The sequence below is a fragment of the Spinacia oleracea genome, chromosome 3 (assembly GCF_020520425.1).
Source record: "Spinacia oleracea cultivar Varoflay chromosome 3, BTI_SOV_V1, whole genome shotgun sequence".
NCBI classification, from domain to species: domain Eukaryota; kingdom Viridiplantae; phylum Streptophyta; class Magnoliopsida; order Caryophyllales; family Amaranthaceae; genus Spinacia; species Spinacia oleracea.
This window is the reverse complement of record NC_079489.1, coordinates 34,532,038-34,559,729: the sequence shown is the minus strand read 5'-3', so window position 1 is coordinate 34,559,729 and position 27,692 is coordinate 34,532,038. Positions and strand designations below refer to the sequence as shown.

Genomic DNA, 27,692 nt, shown 5'->3' with positions numbered 1-27,692 from the left:
GGTTGTATAATTAACAAGTCTAGGCATTCAAATTTGTTAAATATATACAGTAGGTCAATAAAAAATTCAAGATTTATCAATAAGAATCGCAAATATTCAATTTAACATCTTAAATTTACAAACTTTTGCGTTCGAAAAACTAAAACCTCCGAAAAGTCATAGTTAGGCTTCGAATTTGGGAATTCTGGGTTCGGCCGAAAAATAGTAATTTTGTTAAAATTTTAGAATGCCTTTTACATGCGGAATTGACACAAAAATTACTCGATTTTGTTGAGTAACGAAGAAACTGCCGAAAAACTGCGTACATATAATTAAATAAACGCAATTTGCAACTAATTAACAATTACGAAAATTAATCACCCCTTTTTAATTCTTTCCAAATTTGTAAAATTTAACCATGTTTAAGCAATTATAGATCATGCAATTAATAAGGGGCTCTGATACCACTGTTAGGTTATGATACATAGGAACAACATAAATCATGCGGAAAAACCTTAATGCCAGGAATCATATTAATTGCACATAATCATATAATTAGTCTAGGATGCATACACTTTGTAGCGTGCCCTCCCTAGCTGCGCCCAAACCGAACAAGAACAAGTCTTTAGGACTCCAAGTGTCGTCCCTCCGTAGAAAGTCCACAGCACGTCCGGATCCGCCTTAAGATTGACCAACCAGAATCGCCCTTAAGGTACTACTTATTTTCGGCTAAATGGGCAAGAGTTATGGCTAATTTTTCTGCTTAAAAGTCCCAGCTTTGAATACTTGAAAACTTGTATTTAAATTTGTGACCCTAGGCACATATTTATAGAGTATGGAAAAGGATTTGGAATCCTATTAGAATACCAATTAGTTTAATTAGAATCCCTTTAGAACTCTATTAAATAAATTCTATCTACTAGGATCATAGAACGAATTCCAATAGCTTTAGGATTCGTATCGCACACAACCGCACACGAGCACGAGCACCGCACAGCCCGCGCAAGCCTCGCGGCCCACGCGAGCTGCATAGCTCGCAGCCCATTTGTTCGCAGCCCACATAGCTCGCGCGCGCGCCATGCCTTGCTGGGCATGGCCTTGCGCTGGGCCTGGCGAGGCTTTTGCGTGTGTGTTGGGCGCTTGGCTTGCTGGGCGTGGGCCTGGCTTCGTGCTGGGCCTTCATCTAGCAAGTCTCGTCCGATGCTAATTCGTACGATGCTCTTCCGATTAAATTCCCGATTCCGGAATTCATTTCCGATACGCACAATATTTAACATTTCCGATTCCGGAATTAATTTCCGTTTCGAACAAATATTTAATATTCCGTTTCCAGAATTGTTTTCCGATTCCGATAATATTTTCGATTCTGACAATATTTCCGTTTCCGGCAATATTTCCGATTCCGGCAATATTTCCATTTCCGATAATATTTTCCGACACGTACCATGTTTCCGTTTCAGGCAACATCTACGACTTGGATAATATTTATATTTCCGATACGATCCATATTTCCGTTTCCTGCGATATCATCGTTTCCGGAGTTTTCATTTACTTGCCTTTGACAATCTTAGCTCCCACTGAAACCAAGATCCGTCGATTCCGAATGTCCATAGATAGAGTATTTAATGCCATTAAATACTTGATCCGTTTACGTACTATTTGTGTGAACCTACGGGTTCAGTCAAGAGTAAGTTGTGGATTAATATCATTAATTCCACTTGAACTTAAGCGGCCTCTAGCTAGGCATTCAGCTCACTTGATCTCACTGAATTATTAACTTGTTAATTAATACTGAACCGCATTTATTAGACTTAATATTAAATGCATACTTGGACCAAGGGCATTATTTCCTTCAAGGTCATGCCTCCTTGTCAAGGATGAAACATATTAATGCTTATGCTTGTAAGGCTATGGATACTTTTGGATGTGATGTTTGTTTCCAGTCAAACTTTCACAAATTGCCTTTTCCTAGGAGTGATAATAGGGCTACTGAACATTTTGGTCTTGTTCATTTTGCCCTTTGGGGACCATTTCGAGTTCGTGCTTTAAATGGTGCATCTTATTTATTGATCGTTCTTGATGATCATAGCAGAACTACATGGACTTTTATGCTTCATAATAAAAATTCAGGTTTATAAAACTATTTTCGATTTTCTTAGTTTGATAGAAAATCATTTTGGAAAGACTGTCAAGTGCATAAGATCAGATAATGGGACTGAAATAATCAAGGAAGAGCGTAGCGATCTATTTTCCCAGAAGGGCATAATTCACTAACAAAGTATTGTGGGTGTGCCTCAACATAACGATAGGGTTGAGATGAAATATAGACATTTAACTGAGGTTGCTAGGGTTTTGAGGATACATGCAAATTTACCTAAGAAGTTTTTGGGTGATTGTATTTTAACCTCTACCTATCTCATAAACAAAATTCCTACTCCAGTGCTAGGATGGAAATCTCCTTATGAAGTTTTGATGGGAAAGAAGCTAGTGTATGACCATCTTGGGGTTTTTGGCAACCGGTGTTTTGTGTATAATTGTGATCGAGGGAAAGATAAGTTTGACCCTAAGGGTAGAAAATGTGTGTTCATTAGACACCTATATGCTCAAAAGGTGTATAAAGTATATGATTTAGAGTCTCACAAGACTCTGGTTTCTAGAGATGTTGTCTTTCAAGAAGATGTCTTTCCTTTCCATTTGCCCAAAACAGAAAGTACTTCTTCTCATGTTCCTGTTGTTTCAAGACATGATGGTGAGTATATTGATTTCTATAATACTCCTCTTGCACTAAATTTGTTTAAGGATCATAATACATATTCAGACCACGTTGATGATACTAACAATAGTCATGAACTATTTGTGATCATGATAATTCTTCTTCTTCTCCTGGTCATAACATTTCTTCTTCTTCTATTATTCCTCAAAATCCTCCATCTTCCTCATTTCCCTTAGGCAACACTTAAAATACTCATGTTATTCCTGATGTCAGACAAAAGACTGCAAGAACTATAAAATCTCCTACAAAGTTCAAAGATTATGAGTGCAAGTTGCCTGGAGAGTCTTTTAAGCATTTTTCTAGTGTTATAATGTCCATTACAGACTCTACTTTCTTGGCATTTATTGCAAATATTATGAAGGTTTTAGAACATGGTTCATATGAAGAAGCCAAGAATCATCCTGGGTGGATAGCTGCAATGGATAAGGAGTTGCAAGCACTTGAAGAAAACAACACTTGGGAAATTACAGAATTACCCAAGGGGAAGAAAGCAATAGGTTCAAAGTGGGTTTACAAGGCTAAATTAGATCAAGAGGGTAACCTTGAGAAAAGGAAAGGTAGAGTTGTGGCTATAGGTTACCAACAAGTACCCGGGAAATATTTTAAGGATACCTTTTCTCCGGTTTCTAAATTAGCAGCAGTAAGGATTTTGATTGCGCTTGTACTGTGAACCAGTGGCCTTGATGCCAAATCGACTTAAATAATGCTTTTCTCCATGGTTATATTAAAGAGGAATTTTACATGAAACCACCTGCTGGCTATAACAAGTGCAAACCAGGCCAGGTCTGCAAACTCAAGAGGTCCTTGTATGGTATAAAACAAGCCTCGAGACAATGCTGGAATAAGGAATTATGCAAACTTCTTCTCTATTTACGTTTCTGTCAATCAACTCAAGACTATTATTTTTTCACTAGAGAGTTAGAAGGATAATTTTGTTGTTGTGTTGATCTATGTTGACGATATGATGATGACTGGTACAAGCCAATACCAAATAGATGTTGTGAAGATCGATGAATCTTCACGAGGCTTTCACTATCAAAGATCTTGGTAGTTTGAAGTATTTCCTAGGAATAGAGGTGATGAGATCTTCATCTAAAACTCTTCTATCTCAGAGGAAATACATAAAGGACATTGTAAATTTATTCGGATTAGAGGACAGTAAAGAAGTTTCCACTCCTTTACCAACTAGCTTAAGGCTGTCAACTGATGTATGAGATATTCTAGCTGAGCCGGAAGTTTATTGGAGGTTGGTGCGCAAGTTACTATATCTCGGAATCACTAGACCTGATCTATCTTATTCTGTTCAACACTTGTCTCAATTTCTTAGCAAACCAAGGGAGCCTCATATACAGGTTGCTCTTCATGTGGTGAAGTATTTGAAAGGTACTTGTGATTTAGGTTTGTTCTATGTTGTGAATTCTTCTTTGTGCCTCAATGCTTATTCTGATGCGGATTGGAGCACCTGTCAATTTTCAAGCAGATCACTTAGTGCCAATTATGTATATCTCGGTGATAATCTTGTTTCTTGGAAAACAAAAAAACAGAAGACAATCAGTAAGTCTTCTGCTAAAGCGGAATATAGGAGCATGTCAAGCACTACTAGTGAGCTTGTTTGGGTCGATGGCTTACTAGAGGATCTCAATGTGATTGTTCCTAAGCCTGTCTTGATGTACTGTGATAAAAGATCAGTTGAATACATTGCTCATAATCCTGCTTTCCATGAGAAGACTAAACACATCAAACAAGATTACCATTATGTCAGGGAACAAGTAGAGGAAGGTTTTCTTAATACGGTTCATGTGTCTAGCTCTATGCAGACGGTTGATCTTCTAACAAAAGCCTTGCCAGTAGAACAACATCTCTTGTTAACTTCCAAGCTTGGCCCTGTCTCCAAAGTATAGCTTGAGGGGGGAGTATGAGAGTTGTAAACAACATAATTGTAAATATTTATCTTGTTTTGTACAGCTGTCCTATACGGTTATATCCACATATTGTAGCTTGGGTAATCATTAGTTTGTATAAATAGTCTTCTCTCTCCTAATTAATTACTAGTGCAACTAACACTATAATATACAATATGTTCTTATCTCTGCTCTTTTCTCCCTAAATTGGATCAGAATTGTTGATTTTCTTTAGTATTAATGATATTTTTTATGCCAAATATAATTTTATTGGATATTTAATTTTTCTAAACTGAATAGTTTAGAACTACTACTTATATAAAACTTAATGCATATATGTGTCGCGTTCATAAACGCTAAAACTCTATATTAGAACAACATATATATTTTTTTATATAAAAATAAAGATCGGAACATATTCTAGTTATGTTGTACGGAGTACAGTACTTCTTACTTGTATAATAAGGAATGAAGTATTTGTCTAAAGAAATTAAGTAAATAACTCCTAATTTGATTAAAAATTATATATGATCCTTTTCCCTTTTGGCTCAACCGCTCAACTGCGGATAATATGGTCATAAGAACGTTAAACATACATTAGTATATAGTTATATATGCTAGCCATCACACATGACATTAGCAATAATTTAGGTAATTAACAACATTTTAAGAGCAACCAATATTTGCTTTCTTCATCATTTGATTTGACAATTATCGTCCTATGTTCTCTTTTCTGAAACCAAAACCCGACCCCGACACCCCCCCCACCCCCACCACAATAGAATTCTCCTAATATATAATGAAATCTTCTTTATAATTAAAATCAAACGGCCAATAACTTTTGACTTTGGTTGAAACCAAATCATGTTAGTTGGTCATACAAGAAGTATAGATTTAAAAAAAAAAACAAAGCCTTACCTCCTTTGTTTTGTTTTAATTGTAGTATTTATTGTTTATATTAATTTGTGTGGATAGGTAGGAAATTGCATTCATGCTCTATTTTTAGATACAAATGGGGAAAATATGGGTTATTAAATATGGATGAGGTAGTTTAGTAAAGTAAAGTGGCTAAGTTTCCGATCCTAAAGAAAAAGGTTGCAACTAAAAATAAATGGTCCACAATAAAAACTATTCTTCATGGTTGTCATAATGCCTTTACTATTATTATTATTTTTTCAAAATAGTCCATAAAATTAAAAAGTCACATAAAAATTAGTTCTTTTAGGGATATATTGTTTTTTACCACCTTAAAAACTAAAACTTTTATTTTACCCCCTAAAAAATTTAAAACTTGATGTATACCACTTGAAAAATGGAAAAATAGATGAAAATGTTATGTAGAGGGCCACAATAACGGTAATATTTAAGATATGTTCTCTTATTCCACGATTTCATATATTTAACTCTCTGCTCTTCCCCCGCTTACTTATTTTCCATGAATTCACATAATTTTTCACCACTATTAATTCACAAAATTGACAAAATTTAATTGAAGTAAAGAGACAAGGGTGAAAGAGTTGAAAAAAAATCACACATGGGGTGTAAAAAAATTGAGGAAAATTGAATTAAGTAACCACACATAAAAGTTTCATCTATTTTTTCGTTTTTAGGTGGTAAAAACAAGTTTTAATTTTTTTTTAGGTGGTAAAATACAAGTTTTAGTTTTTTAGGTGGTAAAAAATAAATTTTTGATTTTTGTAGGTGGTAAAAAATAATTTGTCCTTGTTTTATGTAAGGTTATGAACAATATAATTCATGCGGAAAAACCATAAATCCAGGAATCCAAATTAATTGCCACATAATCAATTAGCATAATTTAGTATACATACAATGTAATGCGTGCCTTCCCTAGCTGATCCCTAACCGAAAAAGAACAAGTATAGAGCTCCAAATGTCGCCCCTCAATAGATAGTACACAACACGTTCGGATCCGCCTTAGGTTCAACCAACTAGGATATTCTCTAAGGTTTTATGCACTAGGGAACTCACAATATGTGATAGGCAAATATTAAACTCGGTTGAATTTAATGTGTTATTAAAAACTTATATGTTATGTGATCATAAAACACATATTTATATGGTGGAAATAGAGAAGTGTATTCCTACTAGGAATCTCGATTAACTAAACCCATTAGGATTCTAGTTAAACATAACCACTTAGTATCTAGGAATAATCAAACACTGATTAAGTATTAGATTTATCCTAGAATTCTAATTACGTAGGATTTAGGAAAACAAACAACTTATTGCCCAAGTAACTTGGCGCTTATGTTGATGACATGCGTGTGGGCTTGGACCTTTGTGCGCAAGGCCGACCTTGCCGCCCACGCTGCCTTGGCGCCCACGATGCCTTGGCGCGCATGCTGCCTTGGCTCACAGGCCACCCTGGGCCTTGTAGGGGAATACCGTTAAACATAATAACATGTGCGGAAACAATCCCCAAAGCCAGGAAGCATATGTAAAGCACATATTAAGCATACTTACGTTTGAAGCGTGTTTTCCACAAATCTGTCAACGAACACAAACTTAGAACTCCACTTGTCGTTCCTCTACTTGGTTCACCAACACGATCAGATCCGTCTTGATTAGACCTGTCAAACGGGTCGGTCGGGTCGGGTTGTAAAAAATTATTTTTGGGTTCGGGTTGAATCGGGTCGGTCACTTTCGGGTTCGGGTTTACAAATGCTTGTTCAAGACCCATAACTTTCGGGTTCGGGTCGACCCAACGGGTTGAGAGATTTTAAAACGCGCATTATATTTTCTCTAATTTAGGTGATAAATATACAAAATATTGGCACAATTTAACAAATTTTCCTGCACAAGTATATAGTTAGTCAAATTCAACCATAAAATGGTGTATAATTCAAATTAAAATCATATTACACACAACAATAGTAACAAAAAACGTGTTTATTATACTTAAATTTATTCATAATGTCATTTATTACTATAAATACAATGATTTTCAATCGGTCGGGTCCAAAACGGGTTCGGTCGGGTTTTGACCCATTACTTTTCGGGTTGCTCGGGTTCGGACAAAATCGGGTTACGGGTCACAAAATCTTGTTCAGGACCCAGTATTTTCGGGTCGGGTTCGGGTCGGTTTTCGGGTCGGGTCGATTTTTGACAGGTCTAGTCTTGATTATCGTAGCTTAGACAATCGATCAAGATAGTTTGCTTTTGGGAAGAACTCACTTTGGAGGCATAGAGAGAATTAGGGTTCTCTGAGTCTCTAGGGTTTGATTATGACTGAATTGTCTTGTTGGAAAAAGGGTTAGAAGGATATTAACATAACCTTACTAACCGGCCAAGCCACAAGGGCAAGACCGGCCAGCAAGCCCGCACAAGTGCATACGAGCACGCACAGCGAGCTGGGTCGTGGGCCGCGCTGCTGCTGCTGTGTCGTTGCCTTAGCCCGCGCGCACACCCACGTAGCTGCTCGGCCATGGGCCAGCGCTGCTGTGTCGTGGCCTTGCTTGCGTGCCGAGTTCCCATGGGCCTTGAGTGCTTCGCGCACTCAGCTCGTGGTCCACTCCTCGTAGTCTCGACTTAATATCGTTCCGGATATTATTTATTGTTTCGTATACGACGAATCACCGTCGTACGATACGATTTATTCATTTCGCCTAGCTTACGAATATTCGCGATACGATATACGATTCCGATGCAAGGTCGTATCGTATAATACGTTTTCCAAAACTAATTCCCGAAAAGCTATTAAATTAATTTCCGATTCATTTGATCCGGTGATCTATTACGTGTCATTGGTGTGACCTTGTAGGTTCAGTCAAGAGTAAGCTGTGAGTTTAATATTCATTAGAACTCACTGATCGGAAACATTGCTCCAGCTAGTTGTTCCGATCACTTGATCTCACTGAATTAATTGTTCGCAATTAATCTGAACCTTGGTATTAGACTTAATGCACGTTGGGTGAAGGACATATTTCCTTCAGTCTCCCACTTGTCATCAGACAAGTGTGCATTCACATTCCTTTGTCACTTAGTGTTACTTACTTAACATAAGGTAAGATCCAAGCCATCCTTATTAGGTCCAGAAGTGTTTCTCGAATTACATAGCTCAACTGTTAAACTTTTGCAGAAGGTTAAGCCTTAACCATTCTGAGCACGGCCATGCATTTTACAGTATCTAACTCTCCGAGAGGCCTTGTTACACAACAACACCATATCCTATCAGAGATAGGAGGACAATCCATTCTTGCAATCTATGAACACTCACTTTGATTCATAGTACGCCCAATAACTGCTTTTATAGCCTCCTTTTACGGTGCAACGTTTAGCTAGCATCAAAGCGAACTAATTCTCAAACGAGCAGACATAATCGCTCATGTTCTGAGGAACGGTTTCTATTCACCATTAATGAGAACTACCTATTACATGACTTTAATCTCTTAAAGTGTTCTCATGGTCAATGTGATACAAGATCCAATAAGTATATATGCAAAATATCCTGACATCCAGTCACTCTAGTTCAAGAAACAGAACTAAGTAATCTACTTGAAATCTAATCTTCATTAGTCATTGGTCGTCCACCTTTCAATGACCTGGATTAGGGATCCTTTGTGACTTCAATATTCAAGTTCACTTATGGGTGTTTCTTTGTCGAAGAATCCATCTTGACATCCCATTTGAATTATTTGAATCACGTGGACTTATCATTTAATACTAAACCAAAATTAAATGAATATGAAATAATAAATTTCATAAATATGAAATGGTTAAACCAATTGTTTTAAACATAGATCTAACAGATGTTCTAAAACAATACTTAGAAAATCAAAGCCATTCTCCAACATGCTTGATTCCCATGGTTGCTACATGTGCGTTGTGTTTCACTTGTGGCAACGGTTTAGTCAATGGATCCGCAACGTTGTCGTCAGTTCCAACCTTGCAAATCTCGATTTCTTTTCTTTCAACGATCTCTCGAAGTATATGAAATCGCTGCAGTACGTGCTTGGACTTCGGTGGCTCTTAGGCTCCTTTGCCTGGGCAATGGCTCCGCTATTGTCGCAATACAAAGCCACTAGTCCTTTAATGGAGGGGACAACCCCAAGTTCTCCGATGAACTTCCAAATCCAAACAGCTTCCTTTGCTGCTTCTGAGGGAGCAATGTACTCGACTTCAGTTGTAGAATCCTCAATAGTGCTTTGCTTAGCACTTTTCCAGCTTACTGCTCCGCCGTTGAGGCAGAACACAAACCCAGACTGTGATCTGAAATCATCTCTGTTGGTTTGAAAGCTTGCGTCCGTATAGCCCTTAACAATCAACTCATCTGTACCACCATAAACCAGAAACTGATCCTTAGTCCTTTTTCAGGTATTTTAGGATGTTCTTGGCAGCAATCCAATGTGCCTCACCTGGTTCTGACTGGTACCTGCTCGTTGCACTGAGTGCGAACGAAACATCCGGCCTTGTATAAATCATAGCATACATGATGGATCCAATAGCCGAAGCGTATGTAATTCCACTCATCTTTCTACGCTCATCAGATATTTTGGGACACTGATTCTTGCTTAGATATGTGCCATGTGACATGGGTAGATGGCCTCTCTTGGCTTCCATCATATTGAACCTAGCTAGCACTTTGTCAATGTAAGTGCTCTGACTTAGTCCAATCATCCTCTTAGATCTATCCCTATAGATATTGATGCCCAATATGTATTGTGCCTCTCCTAAGTCCTTCATTGAGAAACACTTTCCAAGCCAAGTCTTTACAGACTCCAACATAGGAATGTCGTTTCCAATAAGCAGTATGTCATCAACATACAAGACTAGGAATGCAATTTTACTCCCACTAACCTTCTTGTATACACAAGATTCGTCTTGATTCTTGATGAAGCCAAACTTATTGACTGCTTCATCAAATCGTTTATTCCAACTCCTTGATGCCTGCTTTAGTCCGTAGATGGACTTCTTAAGCTTGCATACCTTTCCTTGGTTCTTTTGATCGATAAAACCCTCCGGCTGCATCATAAACACAGTCTCTTCAAGAACACCATTCAAGAAGGCAGTTTTGACATCCATTTGCCATATTTCATAGTCATGAAAAGCGGCAATCGCAAGGATTATCCGAATAGACTTAAGCATCGCAACTGGAGAAAAGGTTTCATCGTAGTCAACGCCGTGAACTTGCCTGTAACCTTTTGCTACCAATCTAGCCTTGTATATGTATACAATTCCATCTTTGTCTTTATTAAACTTGAAGACCCATTTGCATGCGATAGGTGTAAACCCATCCGGCAAATCAACCAAATACCAGACTTGATTTTCAGGCATGGAGTCAATTTCAGATTTCATGGCCTCTAACCATTTAGTGGAGCTTGGGCTCGTCATAGCTTTCTTGTAAGTCATAGGTTCATCACTATCTAATATGAGAACGTCTAAGTTTTCAGTCAAGAGGACGCCTGTCCATCTATCCGGCTGAAAAATAGTTCTACTTGACTTACGAGGGGCAACAACGTTTTGAGGAACTACTCCCACTGACTCTTCTAAAGACCTTGGAGGTTCATCAACCTGAACTGCTTCTAAAGAGTTCTGAGTTCGTTGTTCGTCTCGAATCTCTTCGAGGTCTATTATTCTCCCACTTGTCAATTTGGAAATATGATTTTTTTCCAAAGAGACACCGTCACGAGCAACGAAAACCTTGTTCACTACTACAAAACCCTTGGTTTTTGGACGCTGGTACCTCGACGCTTGGCTTTGGGCGTTGGGAGGAAAACTTTACTCTCGTCGATTTTTGGCGTCTACGATTATCTAGACAGCTTTCTGCGTCGAAAGTGCACGTGCAAGGCACGTGTATTCAAGTTTAGTAGGAATATTACGGAGCCTCCCACGCTCTATCACTCTTAACTCCCAGCAACCACATCTTCTCTCAAACCCTAAACCATTTCATCTGCAAATCATCCCTGGGAAAGGACTCAATTCTCACACTGTCACTTCGCCATTGCCTTCAGGTTTGATGAACCTTCGGTTCTTACCTTATTTTACTAATTTGATTAGGGATTTTTTAGGGTTTAATTTTGTTAATTTGATCTAATATTTTTGATTTTTTTTCCATTGAATTCCTCCTCTCATCATCTGTGTTTTCTACTCAATTGCGGCAGAGTGGCACAAAACCCCGTCAAAGATTCTTCTACTTCAGATCCAATTTTCATTTTCTTCCCAATTTCATTTCATTGTGTTGGACGAACTTTCCGAGGTACTCATAAACTCACTTGAATCGTTCTTTCTTGCAGATTGTTAATTAAATATGAGGAAACATGTTAATTTGATAATTTTGACCCTGTAGTTTCGACATGGTAAGAATTATTATGATAAACATCTGGATATTGATCAATTGGTTAGAGTTTATTTATGCTTGTTCGTATTCGAAGGTTTTGGTGTCCCATTGTGTATTATTTTATCTAATTCACATTTGAATGTCTCTTATAGAGTAAGATAATAGGGGGTATTTTGTTTATATTTTTAGTTAATTGATCTTTTAGAATTGCATAATTACAGAGTATTTAGCTGATGCTTGTTTGGTCCCTTCAAAAATAAAATAAAAAGATATGGTGCTTGTTTGGTGTATGGGTTTTAGGCTTGCTGTGTGTAACTCTGTTGGCTTCTTCGCCTTGGTGTCTTAATTTTTTATGTGTTCTGGTGTTTTGGTGTATTACCCTCTTATATGAGTAGTATGATTAGTTGTAAGAAAAGAAGAGACAAATAATGTGTTAGGGCTAGTTGAGTACTACTACTGACCTTCACTAGAAATAAATAAAAGAAGAATTGTTTGAAAATAATAGTCTATAATGTAATAGGTCATAGTTACTTTTAGTTAATTTCATCCTAATTTTCCATGTCGTAAACCAAATTTAATACTTCATCTGTCACAATTTCTCTCTTTTGACAAATCATCTGATAAAAATAGCATACACTACCCTTTTACTGTAGGATATTCCCCTATTTGTTGCATTAAGATGAGTTTTACGCTGTTTAACAAAATAGAGTACAGACCCCCAGAGCTGAACTCCATAAATTAATACAACACTGTAATCAAGGACTTACTTTTAAGAAGTTTGGAAATCCATTTACTTGTTTGGGAAAGCAAAATGATACGAGTCTAACTTATACGGAGTAGTATTTACTATTTAGCTTAACTTAGCTCGGCTTGGTTTTACGCTTGTTGAGCTTAAAATCAATCACAACTAGACTCGTATTTGAACTCGAACTTGATTTATAAATAATGTATCGTTTTCCTCTTTTGACTTCCCGTGAACATTACACTTACTTTTGCTGGATAAAAAGTAAAATTTGATGTATTTTACCATAGGTTTGGTCTATCTATGTAGGTAGAAAAATCCTGAAGATATTTAAATTGCTAATGGAATGAGTCTCACAGTTGAACCCACAAGCCTATGAAATGTGCAATATATTTTTATTAGTTTGGCAGGGGAGCAAAATTTATGAATGGCTAATCATTTATACTTTTAGTTTCTAATACTTTTTCCTTTATTTACTGGTCATACTTAGTAAATAGTATTTAGCTAGCCATTTGTACTTTTTAATCCCCTAAAAATTGAGAATGATAATTTGTGCAACAGATATGAGTTTATTTGTTGATTTTTAGCAGTATGCAATTTCTATTTGTGTGGACTATTTGTTATAATTTTCATTCACTACTTGTATTTGAATATTATACTCTATGATTATAAATCAACATAGTCATTTATCTGGTCTACCACAAATGGTTTTGTGAGTAGATTCTTGGTTACATTCGTTGTTTTACTAAGTCAACTCAATTTTAGATTCCTACAATAATAGAACTTGTCGCGCGTTTTATCCGATCATCCTCCATGGACATGTAGTTCTGTACCATATGTTCTGTGATCTCCATGAAAACAACAATAAGCCCTTTGAATAGGATTCAAGTGCTCAGTTTTACATGCTTATTGGTAGATATATAAGCAGAGATAGTGGGTTGGTAGGCCATATAGCTAACAAGGCTGTCTCTCATGTGTGTATTTTGTGTTAGGCATGGAGAGAGATATAGAAGAATTTATTCTTACTTTGTTATGTACCATTTGTGGAATACTATTTATTGTCATTGCCACTAATTAACTAGTTGCTCCCTCGATATGGGATATTTTTTGGAGGTATTAAGGGACCAAACTCTTGTGGCATTCTGCCTTTATTTATCTCTCTTATGGGTGGTTTGGTAGAACATGAATTGCACGATATATCAAAATTGATTGTGTAGTCTTGCGCTTTTAATTTTTTTTTTTTTTTCCGGCATCTACTTGATTTTGAATGACTTTTGGTCCCTTCTTTGTATCATCTGCAATAAGTAATTGTAAAATTTTCAAGCGTTGTATTCTGCAACGCTCATTCACATATTTTTTTCCTCCATGGAGAAATGTTCCAGGCAACAACACTTGACATGTGATAATTATTGTTTCATAATATGAATGCACTATGTTTGATGATTTGCAGGATACAAATGATAGTTCATCTTTCATAAACATCAGATGATGGATTAAAAATCTGGAGTCTGCATCCCATATATATCATATTGGCTAGAGTGCTATCTGACGCGCCTCAATTAAAGGTAGAATTTCTATTGCTTTATCTTTCAGATTTTACTAATGACAGCACAATTACTCCAGAATTTAAAAAGCCTTTTACAATCTGTGTGGTAGTTTGTTGTTGGATTGGTTCTTCACATGATGTTTGAGTATCTGATATCAGTATTAAATTTTATTTTTTGAGTATCTGATACCAGTATTAACTAAAACATTTAGCAATTGTTTTGTACAGTTATTAACATTAGTACTTGGCAGTTTATCGCTGCACTAAAGCTCGACTCTTCAAGACTTCAAGCACAGGAAACAAACAAGTGTATTGATATTCTAATCTTCCGTAATTTATAGTCATAGACCTTCTTACCTTTTGACTTTTGTAGAGTACTTGTAGTTTATTTGTTCTACCTTCCGTAATTTATTGATATTCTAACTTGATTGTTTTAAAGTCGGATATGCATGGGTGAATATCCCCTTCCTGCGCTGCAAATATTCTAATCTATAAATCTTTTAGCAGTACTGTAAGCCACTGACCTAGTGGTTTGAATTTCACATTATTGTTTCACATTAGTTGCCTGCGGCCCTGCTCCTTTCCTATGGTCAAGAGGTTTCCAGGGAAGCTGTTTTGACTTTTGTTGAAGTAAAGCTTTCTTTTGTTTCTCCTTGTGTAGTTAGGCAAGCAAATGCAAATATCAAGAGCCTTATATTATCAGAAACTTTTGTTATGTTTCTCAAAGATAAATCAGACTATCAGAAACTTTTGTTATGTTTTTATTTAGAATCCAAATATTAAGAGCCTTATATTTATGTGTTATTCCTATCCTCTACCACTTGTTTGAATTTTTAAATAATGCTTTGTCCAACATTCTGAAAAACTAGAATGAAATTTGGATTTCCTTTTCTCCTAAGAGCTACAAAGAACTGATGGCTAAGTGCAATTCTCTAGGGAGGGGAAAAGCTCGTTCACTGAGAAAGCTTGAAAATGTAAAAGAAAATATTGTAAAGCTCAAGGTAATCCAACTATTCCTTTTGGTGTTTTTTTTACCATCAGCAAATGGTCGACTACCACTAATTCTTCTGGTTTGGTCAGTGATTAGGTGGTTGCCGACTGCCGAGTGTTTTAAATAGGTAATATCCCTGTGGTCTCTGCCCAAAATAACAAAAAAAAATCATGAGAAACTCATATTAATGTTATATTTATTTGAAAAAACATGTGGGGTGAGAGAGAAATCAAGGAGTGATTGTGCATGCATCAATTACTGCTAGTACAATAACCTATTTCTTGTGCAGTAGGCACGCGTTAGACATGAAATGTTGTCGGCTGTCATTCCTAATCCAGTGACATGTTTTTCCACGAAAGGTATGCTCAAAATCAAGCATCCAAGGTGCAATCAGACTCAAACTTGTTGGTTGATTGGTTTACAAGTGGACGCTACGAAAGCGAAGAAAGATGGAATTTTGAATTATGCAGGAGCGAAAACAATTTTTTCTATGAAGATGGCCAGCCTTTGTTTCTTTATATGGTTTGCTCCTTTCTTTAATACAACTGCTGTTTCTTGAGACAATGATACTCCCTTGTTTAGATTCCTTATTTATCTTTTGGTCGGGTGTGTTTGTATTTTGTTGTTGAGAAAGTACCCTTTTAGTAACTCTGGTTTCACGTGGCAATTTAGGGCTCCAAGGATGTAAGCCATTATTGTGGATCTTGCAGAAAAGGCTGTTTCCATGTGCTTATCAGTTGTTCTCTGGTAAGTCGGTTGTTACTTGAATAATCCAGAGTTCAAAATTCTAGTAACATGTCAAAATTAGTATTGTTGGTTAGAGCTTTGCAGTGCTTAAATCCCGTGCTCATAATAGTACTCTAAAATTATCTTGTAGTCAAACCATAATTTTGTTATGTTTAGGCTGATCGATGAAGATGCTTGTTGCATATTCAACCTTATGCCTGCCCCTTAATTACTTGATCACTCTAGTGGCATGGTGATGCATCTTATCAACATACCTTGGCCAGTTTATTTCACAAAGTAACCATATATTATGTTCAAATGTCGTCGGATGAATTATATGTTTGTTTTGTTGTCCTAATTAAAACTTATTTTTGTGGCACATGTCGATGTTAAATTGATGAAAATTTAGGGACTGAACTGTCTCGATTATTTATTACGTTCCTAAAAGACATAACCATCTCTAGAATGATAATTTCAGGTCACTTTCAGGTCTTGTGATTCAAGTTCTAGCTGCATGATAGAGAGAAGATAAATTCTGCAGCAAGTTGTATCCCATGTTCCACGGAGATTATTCTAGAAGCTCTAAATTTACAAGTAAAGAGAAATGGCGACAAGTCTTTTTTCAATGCTTTTAGTGTAAAACAATTTCGATAGGAAGTGCGTCGTGATAGTTAATTATATAATTTTATATTGTATGGTTATTATTATTTTTTCCCATTATTTGAACAAATCCATTCAAGACTCATATTCTGTATTCTATACGTTAATGATTAATGAAAAGATTCCATTTGACCCTCTTTGGTTTCTTTTACCTCAGTTGAATTTTCTTTTTGTATAGTAATATTTAAGTTAAATTTTGATTATGTCAACCCCAAAATAATAATGAATTGATATAACGAAAATAAACCCATATATTGTATAAATCTCGACGCTTTCGAGCGTCGAAATGGACCCCGGCCAACAAAAACTAAGCACCTGAACAGAAATGTTAGCGGGTAAAATTTGGTGATTCTCGACGCCTTGTAAAATTTAAGACGCTAAAAAGCGTCGGGATTCTCGACGCCTTGTAACTTTGAAGACGGAGAAAAGCGTCTAAGGGACGGACGCCCAAAGGCGTCGAGAAAATTCTCGACTCCCATTTTTTCGACGCTTTTTAAAAGTGTCGAGTATATATTTCTCGGCGCTTTTTGTCGTCGAAAAAGAGCTGGAAAAGCGTCTCTAAAACTCGGAATTTGTAGTAGTGGTTGTCTGACTTGTTGTAGAAATAATACCCCTTTGTTTCTTTTGGATACCCAACGAAGAAACATTTGTCAGATTTTGGTTTGAGCTTGTCCGAAATTAATCGCTTGACATATGCTTCGCAACCCCAAATCTTCAGAAAAGACAACTTTGGAAGTTTCCCAGTCCATAATTCGTATGGAGTCTTTTAAACAGCTTTTGACGGAGCACGATTCAGTCTGAGTGTTGCAGTTTGAAATGCATGTCCCCAGAACTGTAAAGGAAGTTCGGCCTGACCCATCATTGACCTGACCATATCGAGTAAGGTCCTGTTTCTCCGTTCCGACACTCCATTCCATTGAGGTGTCCCCGGAGCAGTCAATTCAGAAAGAATACCGCATTCTTTTAGATGGTCATCAAACTCGTGGCTAAGATATTCACCTCCTCGATCCGATCTTAGAGATTTGATTTTCTTGCCATGTTGATTCTCTACTTCATTTTGAAATTCTCGGAATTTCGCAAACGATTCAGACTTGTGCTTCATTAAGTAAATATAGCCATATCTACTGAAGTCGTCCGTAAACGTTATGAAATAGCTGAACTCGCCTCTAGCTTTCGTACTCATAGGCCCACATACGTCCGTATGTATTAGCCCTAGTAGTTCGCTTGCTCTTTCTCCCACCTTTGAGAAAGGTTGCTTTGTCATTTTGCCAAGTAAACAAGATTTGCATTGATCAATCTTCTCTAAGTCGAATGATTCTAGAATTCCTTTCCGTAGAAGTAATTCCATGCGCTTTATGTTTATATGGCCTAATCGACAATGCCACAGAAATGTGAGATTCGAATCACCAGTTTTAGCCTTTTTGGTATTTATGTTATAAACGTGTTTGCTCGTATCTAGCACATATAGACCGTTTTCTTGTTGTGCTGAACCATAAAACATTCCATTCAAAGAAAAAGAACAACTATTGTCTTTAAATTGAAAACTAAAACCTTTAAAATCCAAACTTGAAACGGAAAAAATGTTTCTGGTGATACTAGGAACATAGTAACAGTTTTCTAGTTCCAGAACAAAACCACTAGGCAAAGAAATAAAATAAGATCCTACGGCTAATGCAGCCTCTTCCGGTAACTCTTCCTCAAGTACATATTCCTTTTCCTCATGCATAAGAACTATTTGCAAGTTCCTTTTCCAGTCGAGGAAATTGTTGCCATTCAACTTCTCTTTGCCGAGAATTGAACGCAGGTTGAAAGTGTTATTGTTTGCGGCCATTTGATTACTACAATCGAAAAGAATTTGCATTAAATAACCATTCATAAACTTTAATAACTTTGAAATAAAAGCTAGCATGCAATCATTAAAGCTATTAAACATTTCATTCATGCAAAAAGCAAAACATGGTCCAAAAAGAATGAAACGATTCCAAGACCCTAAGAGTCCTAAATCCTTAAGCAGCTTTGGCATGTCTTAAGCAGTTTAAGATTCTAGGAAAGCAAAACCTATTGCTAGTAATCTCCAAATTACTCTTGGTTAATAAATTAATACCATAATTTATCCCATTGCCACAACATAATGCCATTGTTGTTTGAGTTGAAACCACAATCAACGTGCTCCTTTGGGATGCCTTACCACCTAAGTCAACTAAAATAGCACCTCGCTTTGGCGTAAACCTACTACCTTAGATCCTTAGATTTTTGTAAGTGCTTGATTTGGAAGGCAATTTTTAAACTCAATATTACATTGGACCTAGTTGTTTCTATGTTGGTTCGATTATTTAGTGAACTTAATCTAATCGAGTCATATGAAACAACCTATTCATGCAAAGCATACATACATTCATACATTCAAGCATAATATATATATATATATATATATATATATATATATATATATATATATATATATATATATATATATATATATATATATATATATATATATATATATATATATATATATATATATATATATATATATATATATATATATATATATATATATATATATATATATATATATATATATATATATATATATATATATATATATATATATATATATATATATATATGCATAAATAAATGGTGATCTAGTATGGCCCAAAACATCTTGTCTTGAAGCATCCAATCTTCATCACCTCCTTGTTAGCTTGGCATCTTCTTGAATCTTCGTTCAAATGTTAACTTAAAGTTCTAAACTTAGAAATACTTGAAAATAATAAAATTACATCAAAATTTCCATGGTACGCAGACCATATTTAAAACTTTACATTCAAAGATAGAACGGTTCGCAGACCGTATTTAACTATCCTAAATGGCCATACTAGTCACTTGGAGTACCTGCATTACATAAAATATATATTCTATGCATTCACCCATTCTTATGCTAAAACGAATGACCCATATAATTATGCAAGTATTTACGTGAATTAATTAAAATTCACGTTCACATAAACGCGTCCTAAAAGATTAATCAATTTCCAAATTATTAATCCTTAGAATTTATTCTAATTAAAATTGAATTTAATTAAAATAATGCGACCTACGAAAATAATTAAAATTAATTATTTCATTTTAGTTTCATTTAGTGGCTCCCACTCAAACCAATAATTATTCCGGATAATTAATTATGAAATATTAAATTAAAACTCGCGGCCCGGCCCAAGCAAATAAAATATTAAATTAAATATCCCGTTAGCCCAAATTAATGCAAATATGCGAAGCCCAACGAAATAAACAATTTTCAACGAAAAAGTCCAAGTGCATGGTTGGGCTAGGCTTGCGCCCAGCCCATTGCCCCTTGTGTGTGGCCTACGAGGCATACGAGCAATGCTCGCACACCCCACAACCAAGCATGCGTGCCCACAACGCTAGCTGCCCCTGCGCGCTCATCGTCGTGCCCATCGCAGCGCTGGACGTCGCAGGCTACGTGCCTTGCTTCGTCGCAGCACTCGCAAGCCAAGGCGTGCCTTGCTTGCCCCTTTCCTCGCCCAGGCGCACGAGGCACTCAGCTCGCTTGCTGCTGCCCGTGTCGCTGCGGCTCGGTACTCGTACAGCAGCCCGCATGGCTCGTCGAGCCACACGTCCGCCATACTCGTATGTTCGTGCCTTTGGTTCGTGCCTACGGACCAACTTAATTAAAAAAAATTAATTTCACGAACTTTGCATTAATGTTATTTTTCATAAAAAAAAGGAGTTACGATTTTGATTTCGGAAAACAACGATTTTTAACGATTTAATAAACTTTAACGACAATCCAATTTCGTAAAATATTAAATCAAGGCTAACATTATTCAAATTTTTTAAGAACGAACGAATCAACTTGAAAATTTTGAACTTTTTAAATAATAAAATCTAAAACTTTAAATCGTTCATTAACATTTAAATTTCAGATTTTAATAATTAGGTTTAAGTGCGATTAAAATTAACGAACCCATTCAAAATTTTAACCCAATAATTTTTAAAATTAGCCACTGACCCATGAAATTATATTCCCTTTCCCAATTAACCTGATTATTAGACCAAAATTATTCAAAAAATCAATTACGGTTCTAAATTCTACGAATTGGGGAAAAGCAAATTTAGGGTTTATACTTATCGGAAAAATCTGAAATGTTTACCATAGATCAAGAATATACCCAGTGACATCGTGTCAAAATTTCCAGAAATTCCGAGTATTTTAGGTCGACCTTTTAATTGAATTACTTTCCGAAACTTTTAATTTTTATTAAAAAAATTAACAAAAACGCCCAAAAAAACGACACTTCGAGGCTTGTTTTTGCGATTTCATTCTCATGAGTTGATTTTAGAAAATCGTTTTCAATCAAATTAGGGTTTGAAAATTCCAAAAGGCGAATCTTTTTGAAATCAGACCTTATTACGCAATTCATCCAAAAATTCATAATAAATCCGAAAATTCACAAAAAATTCCAAAATTTCGACAGATGCAAAAACAAATAAAACATGCTAAAATATGCTTTGAACACATAAGGCTCATGATACCACTGTAGGGGAATACACTTAAACATAATAACATGTGCGGAAACAATCCCCAAAGCCAGGAAGCATGTATAAAGCACAGATTAAGCATACTTACGTTTGAAGCGTGTTTTCAACAAAAATGTCAACGAACACGAACTTATAACTCCACTTGTCGTTCCTCTACTTGGTTCACCGACACGATCAGATCCGTCTTGATTATCGTAGCTTAGACAATCGATCAAGATAGTTTGCTTTTGGGAATAACTCACTTTGGAGGCACATAGAGAATTAGGGTTCTCTGAGTCTCTAGGATTTGGGTATGACTGAATTGTCTTGTTGGAAAAAGGTTTAGAAGGTTATTAACATAACCTTACTAACCGGGTAAGCCACAAGGGCAAGACCGGCCAACAAGCCCGCACAAGCGCATACGAGCACGCACAGCGAGCTGGGCAGTGGGTCGCGCTGCTATTGCTGTGTCGTTGCCTTGGCCCGCGCGCACACACGCAGCTGCTCGGCCATGGGCCAGCGCTGCTGTGTCGTGGCCTTGCTTGCGTGCCGAGTGCCCATGGGCCTTCAGTGCTTCGCGCACTCGGCTCGTGGGCCACTCCTCGTAGTCGCGACTTAATATCGTTCCGGATATTATTTATCGTTTCGTATACGACGAATCACCGTCGTACAATACGATTTATTCGTTTCTCCTAGCTTACGAATATTCGCGATATGATATACGATCCCGATGCAAGGTCGTATCGTATAATACGTTTTCCAAAACTAATTCCCGAAAAGCTATTAAATGAATTTCCGATTCATTTAATCCGGTGATCAATTACGTGTCATTGGTGTGACCTTGTAGGTTCAGTCAAGAGTAAGCTGTGAGTTTAATATTCATTAGCACTCACTGATCGGAAGCATTGCTCCAGCTAGCTGTTCCGATCACTTGATCTCACTGAATTAATTGTTGCAATTAATCTGAACCTTGGTATTAGACTTAATGCACCTTGGGTAAAGGACATATTTCCTTCAGGCCTGGCGCTGGCGCCTGGAGCTGGTGCTTGGCCTTGTGCCTAACGCTGGCTTGTTTTGCCATGCGGGTTTGCTCGTCGAGCGATGAGCTAGCTCGTTTGCCGGCGTGTTGATCGTCGTGCTTCGGATTCGTTTTCCGTTTCCGGAATTTATTTCTGATTCGAACAATATTTACGTTTCCGATAATATTTCCAATTCCGACAATATTTCCAATTTCAACAATATTTCTAATTCCGATAATATTTTCGTTTCCGGCAATATTCCCGATTCTAGTAATATTTCTATTTCTGTTGATATTTTCCGATACGAACCTTATTTCCGTTTCCGGCAATATCTTTGACTTGTATAATATTTATATTTCCGTCATGAACCATGTTTCCGTTTCTGGTAATATCTTCAATTTCGGAAAATATTCTTTCTTTATCTTTTGATGATTTTAGCTCCCACTGGAACCAAGATCCATCATTTCCGAATGACCATAAATAGATTATTTACTGAATATTATATTCACCTAAATACTTGATCCGTTCACGCACTATTTGTGTGACCCTACGGGTTCAGTCAAGAGTAAGTTGTGGTATTAATATTATTAATTCCACTTGAACTAAAGCGGCATCTAGCTAGGCATTTAGATCACTTGATCTCACTGTGTTATTAACTTGTTAATTAATACTGAACCATATTTATTAGACTTAGCATTAAATGCATTAAATGCAAACTTGCACCAAGGGCATTATTTCCTTCATTTAAGACTCCATGTTAACATTTATTTATGAATTAATGTGAACAGATAAATGACAATTGGTGGTTGGTTAAGATGCTAATGAGAGCTATCATCCACACTTGAGGTTTGGTATTTGAACCTCATTGTATTGATTTTTAATTGGCCATGTCATAACATGACATGACATAAAATTTGGTGAGTGGCTGATGTAGCGTAATGGAGAGAGTATTACGTAGCATATAAAATATTATTCACAATGCCTTTTAATATATTAGTATAGATATATTAGTCTATAAAGAGAAAGCAATGAAGAAAAAAAAAAAGAGAAACAAGTCTGGCTCCAAAATGTGCAAAGTGAACTTGCTCGTTCCCCACTGCCGATTTGACGCGCAAGTGTGTGTCATGCATGGACTTGAGATCTCCATTTCGTAGATTACACACACCTATTAAAAATAAAAGTTATACTATGTTATTTTCACCTGGAATCTCTTAAACTTATTTGGACTATTGACTTTGATTGCAGTTTATTATCTTGATTAAGATTTATTAAATTAGATCTGATTGAAACATATTGAGCCTGATATAATGATTAATAACTAATTTGATCACCAAAAATCTCTAAGTATCTCTATTATATAAAGGAACAGCTGAGGTTGATTTTGTAATTATGCTTTTCGTGTCCCCTTTGAATTGACAAAAATACCCCCACATTTACATTCAACCCCAGCTTCCTGTTCTCCTCCCTCCCGTTTTCTCCTCTCTCTCCCTTTTCACATTAACCCTTTCTCTCTCCTCTCACATTATAATTTTTTGAATTTTCTGCTCCTCATATCTCTCCCCTCCCTCTCTCCCCTCCTGTAAATTCTGGACCACAATCATCGGAGAGTTCACCGGCGTTTTGGTCGGCGGAGTAAGGCACCTTAGGGAGCGCCTTACGGACCTCTTTGTTCGTCGGAGCTGAATCACCGCCACTAGCAAAGCGGCGGAGCCAGACGCTTCTTGCGACGACGACGAGGCCGAGAACGGAGATTAATGCGTAGAGGAGAGCGGAAAGGATTGTTCTGCCATTTTATCAACTCACGAAGGTAAATCCTAGCATTTTTCTATTTTTCCGTCGTTAATCTTCTCTATTTTTATTTCCAAAACCCTAATTGTTGAATCTTTATAACGGTGTCGGCGGTGGTTTCTTTGAAAGCTGGTTGTGGTTAAGGCCTCTCTCTCTCTTTGAAATCGCCGCCGCCGTCATGCTTCATCGCATCATAATGGTTCATCGCCGCCGCCGTCGTTGAGTGAGTCCTGAATTGAAACCTAACATCAGAACTTGAAAGGTAATAGTAGTTATGGGGTCCTGAATTTAAACCTTGCTTTCATAAATTCTTCCTTGAATTTATTAATTTACGGATTGATTATTGATTTTGATATTTGGTTTGATTTGGTGCTCAAATCCCTAACAGGTGAATCTCTCGGCTTTGTTTGAGAAATTTTATTTGTGCGATTGAAGAAGAAAATGGGTCAGATCCCATAATCATGTATGGATTTTGAATTTGAATAATAAAATATTTGGGGATTTTTTCTGTTTTGTTAATTATTAGGATTGCTAATTAGGTGTTGATAATTTGTTTTCGTTTTGTGATTATTTTCTGGCACATAGTTCTTCCAAAGAATCTCCTTAAGTCTGAGGTTAGTTGTTTGATCTGATTTTGGTTTTAGTTCCCTTCATTTTTTATTTTGGATTACTGATTTCGGATTGCCATAATTGAACAATACTTGGGTTGTTTTTTAGGACAGTTGGTTGGTTGATTTAGGACAGGGATTTGGTTGATTATTACTTGGGTTGATTTGCGTTTAATTTTACTTTTCTGAATTCGTGAGTAAATTTGGTTGATTATTATTCTGATTTTTTTGGGATTATTTTCTGAATTGAATTCTGATTTAATAGTTGAATACATTGTTTTGTAATCTGATTATTTTTTGCTGGTTTGATTCCTTAAGCCTTTTTGTCTATGTTACCCTTATTTTATATCTGGGTTTTGCTTTTTGTTTGCTTTTGTGAAGATTCAAATTGATTTTATTCTTATTAATGTGATATTTCATTTGTTTTGTTCATTGTCGTTTATGTTACCCTTATTTTATACCTTGATATTGTTGTTTACTGGTTGTGTCTGTTTCGTACGAATTGTTCATTGTTGATATTGTTAAATAGGCATGTGTCTGTTTCGTACGAGTTTTAGTTGTTGCTTTGGATGCAACCGGTTAGTAGTATTGCATATAATTTCGCAAGGTCGCCGGCTGTGGCTCATTAAAAAACTCATGTTTTCTTCAAATACAAGCTCTGATGCATGAACAGAAGGTGATAGAGATGGCATTACAGCTACATCGTTGAGGTTAGTGGCACAGATTTTATTTTGCTGTTATTGGATGATGACTGGATGATGACTGGGAATCTAAGTTATAAGCCCCGGTTTGGTTGCTGACTTAGTAGTAGTCTGAAAAGTCTATAACTAAAATTACTTCTCTTTAGATTCCCTTAATAAGCTATATCATCTATGTTTTCTCTTTTCTGATACAGTGCGTCACTATGAAGTGGTTTATAAGGACAAGATTGAAGATGTGAATTCCAAGATTCAAGGTAATTGATCATATGCATTTCTTTTTTTACATCAACGTTGATTTTAGTGTTTGATGAATTTCTTATGTCATTTTTTATATCAATGCCTTGTTGTTGCAACGTAGTTAAGTGGATCATGCCTAATTGGGTACTTAAGCCAATGCTTGGGATTGGCTGCAAACATAGACAACTCTTCCTACTCTAAAATTCTTTTGTTTCAAATATTAGCTTTTGGGGTGAAATTAATGAAATTTCAGGGTTTTAAAATTCTCGGGTTTGGAGATCAGTAAGTTTGTGGTTTGGGTAATGGGGTACTTTTAGAAATTAAAGATCATTGATGTAATCAGTCCTAAAAGTGCAATTAAATGTTGTGGATTGGTATGGTCTCTTCTTACCTAGGAATTTAAGAGACCATGTGTTTTATATTGATGGTCTCTTAGGTTTAGCACAAATTTGGACAGTTACATGCGGTCAGTTATGTGCGCGGGGGGTTTATTTAGTAATACCTAAGAGACCTGCTTTCTGAATACACCTAGATCCGCCCCTGGTGCATGGTGACAATGTTCTGGTTCTTGCAGGTCTTCAAGATATAAGGTCTCTTTTTTGTTCTGTTCGGACTTGAGATCAGTGGAGAATTTGGCTGTATTGTTTTGTTTTTAGTTTTATGGGCATTTGAAATTGCGATTGATAAATGTATTTGGTTGGCAGAATTGTTTTCCTTTTTGTTTAGTTTGCACAAAATTACAAGAGAATACACAGGAAAACAGAAGCATGAAACAGACTGCTTTAGATGTATTGTATGTTTTAGTATCTTTTATTTCCGTACTCTTTTTTTATTGGTTGATAAAATCATAAGGTTTGACTGAAGCATTGTTCAATTAAATGTTGTGGATCACTGGATTGGTATGGTCAATACAGATTAGCGAGGACTAATACTATTTTCTGCTTAATTATGGATTAGTAGAATAGAGAGAGGATACAAACTCAGTACCTTTAACCTAATATTTGTTTCCCTTAGAGTTAACTCAAAGCAGAATTCTGATTTTGGGAGCAGATATGAATGTTCTGCACATGAAAGAACTCAGAGAAGCATGTTCATGTTTACATATTTTACAGCAGTTGAACTTGATTAATATATATCTTCTCTGTAGTGTCACTCCCAGTTTGTTGGGACAAGATGACAAGATTACAAGTAACTCGGGCTATTTATCATCTTTTCTAATCCTTATCTTTTGTATTTCTTTCTGAATATTCTTTCATTCTTTTTTTTATATCCTATTGTCACAATTATCTTAATCAAAGCTGCAGTTCTTAACTATGTTGTTGTACAAACAATGGAACACCACACATGACACCAAACATGTTCTTCAAGACCCCGTAATTAATCTTCATCAATCTCACTAGACCCTGTAATTTTTAATTGAAATTGTGATTAATAGTTGCAAGTTTAAATTGTGAATTAATTTGATTGTTGTTTTTGTTTGTTTTGGTGGTTATGGAGTTCAGAACCAACTCAGGTTGAATAAGCAGTGTTACGGTTGCCACCATTTCCCTTCAAATCAAAGGATCAACTCAATTAAATATTTTAGGATGAATTTTATTCATGTAAGAGTTTTTCAGAGTTTTTCTTTTCTTTTTATTGTAATTTGCATTTCTAAAATAATAATACAATGATTCTCATATGGTCTGAAATGGAAATTGTAATTCCCTCAAACTCCTGTGCCCACAGAGATCAATATGAGCGGTTGGCTTCAAAATTTTGAAGGCATCTTTGTTGTTGAAGACTGTAAGCTCATTTTACCGGGAATTTTTTTTCTTTCTCTGTCTTGGGGTTTTGCGGTGGCAAATTACTCTTTCTGAATTGAGTTCTGGGGTTTGTATTCCTATTGTTTTCTTCTTTGATTTGCCAATAAAAGGTTGTGACTGTTATCATTGTGATTTTGTCGAGTATGGTGAATTCATGACTTGGAAGTTGAAAACTAGGAGAAATGGCTGAAGCTTTAAAATTTTGAAGGCATCTTAGTTTTTGAAGATATAGGTTATATCAGATTATATATATTTTAATGCTAGACTACAAGTTTATTTTACTAGGGAAGTCAATTTTGTTGTATATAAACATTTTATCTTACCTTTTTTTTGTTGATTAAATGCAATATAATAATAATAATACAATATTTAGTTTT

The 27,692-nt window shown here is 36.2% G+C and overlaps 1 protein-coding gene and 1 long non-coding RNA gene across 5 annotated transcripts; both read left to right on the top strand.

Moving 5' to 3' along the window:
- The first annotated feature begins 13,934 nt into the window (after positions 1-13,934).
- LOC130468931 (urease accessory protein D-like) lies at positions 13,935-16,744 on the top strand. 2 transcript variants are annotated; one of them, XR_008929309.1, is made up of 5 exons: positions 13,935-15,239; positions 15,319-15,356; positions 15,589-15,751; positions 15,902-15,976; positions 16,434-16,744. XR_008929309.1 is itself a non-coding variant. In XM_056837979.1 (3 exons), exons 1-3 carry the CDS (start codon positions 15,572-15,574, stop codon positions 16,485-16,487), a joined length of 309 nt encoding a protein of 102 aa, XP_056693957.1. In that variant the 5' UTR covers positions 15,409-15,571; the 3' UTR covers positions 16,488-16,744. The 2 variants fall into 2 exon arrangements, 1 of the variants encoding a protein (XP_056693957.1); XM_056837979.1 differs by lacking the exons at positions 13,935-15,239; positions 15,319-15,356 and having other exon boundaries at positions 15,409-15,751.
- Positions 16,745-23,681: 6,937 nt separating this feature from the next.
- On the top strand, positions 23,682-27,446 carry LOC130468930 (uncharacterized). Of its 3 annotated transcripts, none has more exons than XR_008929307.1 (4): positions 23,682-23,986; positions 24,097-25,285; positions 25,471-25,530; positions 27,016-27,446. It is a non-coding gene; the product is annotated as an uncharacterized lncRNA (long non-coding RNA). The 3 variants fall into 3 exon arrangements; XR_008929308.1 differs by having other exon boundaries at positions 23,682-24,229; positions 24,356-25,285; XR_008929306.1 differs by having other exon boundaries at positions 23,682-25,285.
- The last annotated feature ends 246 nt before the right edge of the window (positions 27,447-27,692 follow it).